We start from the raw sequence: 4,787 nt of genomic DNA on the forward strand, positions 1-4,787 counted from the left end.
GGGCTGTAGTCCACGAAAGCTTATGCTCTAATAAATTTGTTAGTCTCTAAGGTGCCACAAGTACTCCTGTTCTTCTTTTTGCGGATACAGACTAACACGGCTGTTACTCTGAAATATGTGATAGAATGACAGCTGAGCCTGTCCACCCCCTTTTTCTAGCTTTTCTCTGTCGGAGCACAACAGTGGTGCAGTTGTAGCACGTTAAGTGAGACATACCCTAAGCTTAACTTAAAACTAAACACTAACACTATAAACACACACTAAGCTAAGACACTGTATTCTTCAAGAGAGAAAATTCATGTTCAGTGGATCCACAGAAGTTCACATCTGTCTGCTGTCACAGCTGGATAGAGTTGAGGTGGCAAAGAGCACACCCCCTTTTATAGGCACATCCGGAGAACACAAAGGAATGCAGGGGGGAGCAGGAGGGGTGAGTGAGCTCTCTAACAGGCACTGCTACCAGAATGCATCCCATGAGTGGGACTTTGCAGAGTACACTTGAAGGTGGTGGCTACGTGTTTCTGGGAATAAGGAGCATCCTCTGATGCCATCAAAGGCTGAGCTGAGCACCATGAGCATACTGAAGAGAAGCTTGGGCTGGCAGGCTGCTGCAGCTGCATTGGACGAGTTAGCTGCATGTGCAGTCAGCTACATTAGGAGAGACAACCAGAGGAAGGAGGAAAGGTGAGTGGCTTTCAAGGAGTCACTTGCTGGTTCTTCTAAAGAAGTCATAACACATTTGCAGAAAGTCTGTAAGAGCTAGGGTCCTGAAGCCTCTTTCACCCACTATAATTGCCTTCCTCTGACCTGCCATCCTGAACGCCCTTTAGGTTGGGAGACAGCAATAAGGTATACGTTTGGAAATATCAAACAATCCATGAATAGTATGCATGAGTAATATGGCAGAATTATGTTGCTGCTAAAGCCTTATGTTTTTAGATTTTAATTGAGCAGACTACATATTAGTTTCCAGCAACTTTTTAAAGCAAAATAAATTTGACAAGTATTTTGCTAGTGGATCTAATCTGATTCTTACTGCACAGCTGTTCAGTTTGCAGAGCTATCTGACTTGCAGGGGCCTGCACGCACAGCCACCTTTAGAAGCACAACTTCTATGTTCCCTAAACCCACACACACTAATGAGCTGCACACATATGCACATTTGCCTTGAAGTGTATACTAGGGTTACCATACGTCCTCTTTTTCCCCGGACATGTCCGGCTTTTCGGCAGTCAAACCCCCGTCCGGGGGGGAATTGCCAAAAAGCCGAACATGTCCGGGAAAATGGCAGCTGTACAAGCTTAGTATGCAATTGTTTAATGGTTCTAACAGTTAAAGAAGAGTTAGACTTTTTCAAAATCATACATTAGTCTTCAACAAGAACTATGCCCATACCAAGTTTTAAAGTTCTGCCATTTTGCAGTAGCTTTGTATAAAAAAAGTGGTTAATTTAAAAAAAAAAAAAGGAGAAGTTACTAGTAATTCTGCTTCTCGGAAGTTATCTCAAGGAATTATCAATTTTAGGCTTTATGCAATCAGTGAGGCAGGATGGAACTTCTGTACCTGAAGGATTTTTTGTACTCAGAGTGGTAGGTCAGCACAAGACAACTCACTTTCTTCTGGCTGCATGCCAACTACCACAGCCCTTAAATTTTCTAGCCAATTCCTGAACTGTGGGGGAAGTAACAGCTTCCTATAACACACCAGTTATAACAATGAACTCTAAACATGACTACACAAGAACTCACATTGGAAACCCTGTTAAGTTTATATGGTTAAATGTTAAAAGAACCATGAACTATAATTCCACCCTTTTGTGTGGTGTTATAATGCCGTTTCTGATTATATTAGTGCCACTGTTCGATTCAGTGTGCAAGTCGGACCTTTTACCATGAACAAAGCAGGTATTCCATGGATCTGTCACTATAGCCCAAATTTTGATTTCAATTACAATGTAAAACTAGAAACCACTGGAATAAAGCCACTGATGTCAGGATCTAGCTGGTGTAACAGAGCAAGTCAAAATATCAAAGAATGAAGCACTGAGACTATAATGCAAAAGGGCTGAAAAAAAAAGGGGGGGGGCAATAATATTGAGTATGGAGCAAAAACATACTACTGCCAAACAACAACAACAAAAGATTACTGGAGTGAAGGCCAGTGGTAGGACAAAACCAATTTAAAGGCCCTAACACTCTGGGACCAGACAACCCAGAACTGAGAGAGAGAGAGAGAGAGAGAGAGAGAACAATTAACAAGAAGTTTAACACTGCGCAGAAGGAAGGGGGGGGGGGGCCAGAAAAGAATACACATAGCACTGTCAGAGCAGATGTATGAACCACAGCTGAAGAGAAGGCAGAGGGAGGGGATCCCTCTTACAGGAGGAGTTCATTGCCAGCCTGTAGCTGAGAATGACTTGGCTGGAAGGTTCCAGGAACTGGAAGTAGTGGCTGCTGCTGGTACACAACCAATAAGAGAGGTTGAAGGCCTTCTGTCGAGCTACTTTTTGGCCTCAGAGGACTAAAAAGGTTTGAATTGGGGAAATTCTGCCATTTTTTATATTGCGATCATGGAATCCAAGTGCAATAATCTTGCCAGGATGGCATCTTTAAAGAAACATACCATCCCAAGCTGGATAATGGCTGAAGAGATTTTGTTGATATTTTAAAAAATTCACAATGCAGGGAAGATTTCTGTGCAGAAGCTGAATGTTCCAGAAAGTCTGAGTTTGTGGAAACAGACTTATTATGAATATTGTTTTTCAACCTTAGTTATAAAGGTGGCAATCAAGCAAAACGTTCAGTTGATTGGAGACAAGCTGGTCTGGGAACTGAGCTAAGGTAGATAACAGGTGCGGAAGGAAGGAATAACCTCAGCTCCCTAGTAACTTACCAGCTGAAGGATCTGGAAGTTATTGTGGGAGAGTTTCACTGAAACTAATCAGCTCAAAGCACTGCAGCAGAAAGATCAGAGGATCATTTTAAGAGGACTCTAGTCCCAAAGCTGAGCACTATATTTAAGCAAAAACTAAGTTCAAATAAAGTTTTTTTTGTTTGGGGGGGCGGGGGAGGGAAGGGAAGAGAAGAAGCTTTTAAAGCTACAACTGTTTGGTAATATGTTAATTACTGGGCAGAGGGCAGGAGTCCATGGAGTAATCCGTATAACTGCATTTTTAAAATGTGTTAAGGAATGCCTAGTGCAAATTACAGGTGATCCTTTTTATCAGTACATACAAAAGGATATGGAATATAAAAGTTGTGGCAGGGATCCCTTTTTTGGGAGGAGGAAACCCAAAAGAGCAGGTGGGATTTCAGAGATCACCCATGACCCATACTATCTGCTCCATAGGATAGCCTCTTAGTTCCTTTTTTTGTCTTGGATTTATTTAAAATGTACCTCTGGTTCCTATCCTAATGAACTATTTCAGAAATGGCAATAGGCAAAAGAATTAAGTTCCTGGGCAGGTGACTGAAGCAAACAGTATACAAATAAGTATATGAGATACTTACATTTGCTCCTGGGGAATGAAGTGAGATGAAGATAAAAGCATTAAAAAAACAAATAAACCAAAAACCAATGACAGGCCATTGGGTTGAGTGACATTCTCCTACTCTTAAAGTGTTTCATGTTCATATGCTTGAAAGAATAAATGCTTCCACTTACACTGGGGACAGCCGAACTTTTCTTACGTTCAGGAATATCAGCCTTATTTGGATTGTTAGCATTTCCGAGCATGGGGCTAGCCGGAGCAATTCCTCGTCCCCCAACAGCACTACTGCTAGATTTCCTTGTCTGAATTCCATCTTCTTTCAGGTCACTGTCTGTAGTGCTAGTCTGGCTTCTTTTTGGATACGCCACTACTGGAGGGATAGATGGTCCAGCTAAAAAGAAAACATTTTTTTCCAAATGTGGAGGTTATCAAGCTTGTTATTCATTATGCAAATACATTTATATGCACATATCTTAAAAGTCAAAATAAATGAAACTTAAAGGTCAGAGGACCATAGAACATAAGAAGGGCCATACTGGGTCAGACTAAAGTTCCATCTAACCTGGTACCATGTTTTCCGACAGCGGTCAATGCCAGGTGCCCCAGAGGAAATGAACAGAACAGGTAATCATCAAGTGATCCACTCCCTGTCGCTCATTCCCAGCCTCTGGCAAACAGAAGCTAGGGACACCATCCCTGCCCATCCTCGCGAATAGCCATTGATGGACCTATCCTCCATGAATTTATCTAGTTCTTTTTTGAAACCTGTTATGGTCTTGGCTTTCACAACATCCTCTGGCAAAGAGTTCCATAGGTTGACTCTGTGTTGTGTGAAGAAATATGTCCTTTAGTTTGTTTTAAACCTGCTGCCTATTAATTTCATTTGGTGCCCCCTAGTTCTTGTGTTATGAGAAAGAGTAAATAACACTTCCTTGTTTACTTTCTCCACACCAGCCAGGATTTTATAGACTTCTATCATATCCCCCCTTAGTCATCTCTTTTCCAAGCTGAAAAGTTCCAGTCTTATTAATTTCCCCTCATATGGAAGCCATCCCATAACTCTAATATTTTTGTTGCCCTTTTCTGAACCTTTTCCAATTCCAATATATCTTTTTTGAGATGGGGCAACCACATCGGCATGCAGTATTCAGGATGTGGGCATTCCATGGATTTATATAGAGGCAATATATTTTCTGTCTTATCTATCCCTTTCTTAATGATTCCCAACATTCCGCTGCCAGCGGCGGTGGAGCTGCGGGGGGGGGGGGGGGGGGGGGGGGGGGGGGCCCCCCCCCCC

General features: G+C 42.2%; 1 protein-coding gene across 5 annotated transcripts in view; it reads right to left on the minus strand.

Annotated features, from left to right (window-relative positions):
• MARK3 (microtubule affinity regulating kinase 3) overlaps nt 1-4,787 on the minus strand; it is a 105,352-nt gene that overhangs the window by 28,203 nt on the left and 72,362 nt on the right. For all 5 annotated transcript variants that reach the window (XM_034767904.1, XM_034767906.1, XM_034767903.1 and 2 more), the window contains one exon: nt 3,664-3,881. In XM_034767904.1, the coding sequence (XP_034623795.1) occupies nt 3,664-3,881 (218 nt within the window). The remainder of the gene's footprint in view (nt 1-3,663; nt 3,882-4,787) is intronic.

Source organism: Trachemys scripta, chromosome 4 (genome assembly GCF_013100865.1).
Source record: "Trachemys scripta elegans isolate TJP31775 chromosome 4, CAS_Tse_1.0, whole genome shotgun sequence".
Classification (NCBI taxonomy): Eukaryota; Metazoa; Chordata; order Testudines; family Emydidae; genus Trachemys; species Trachemys scripta.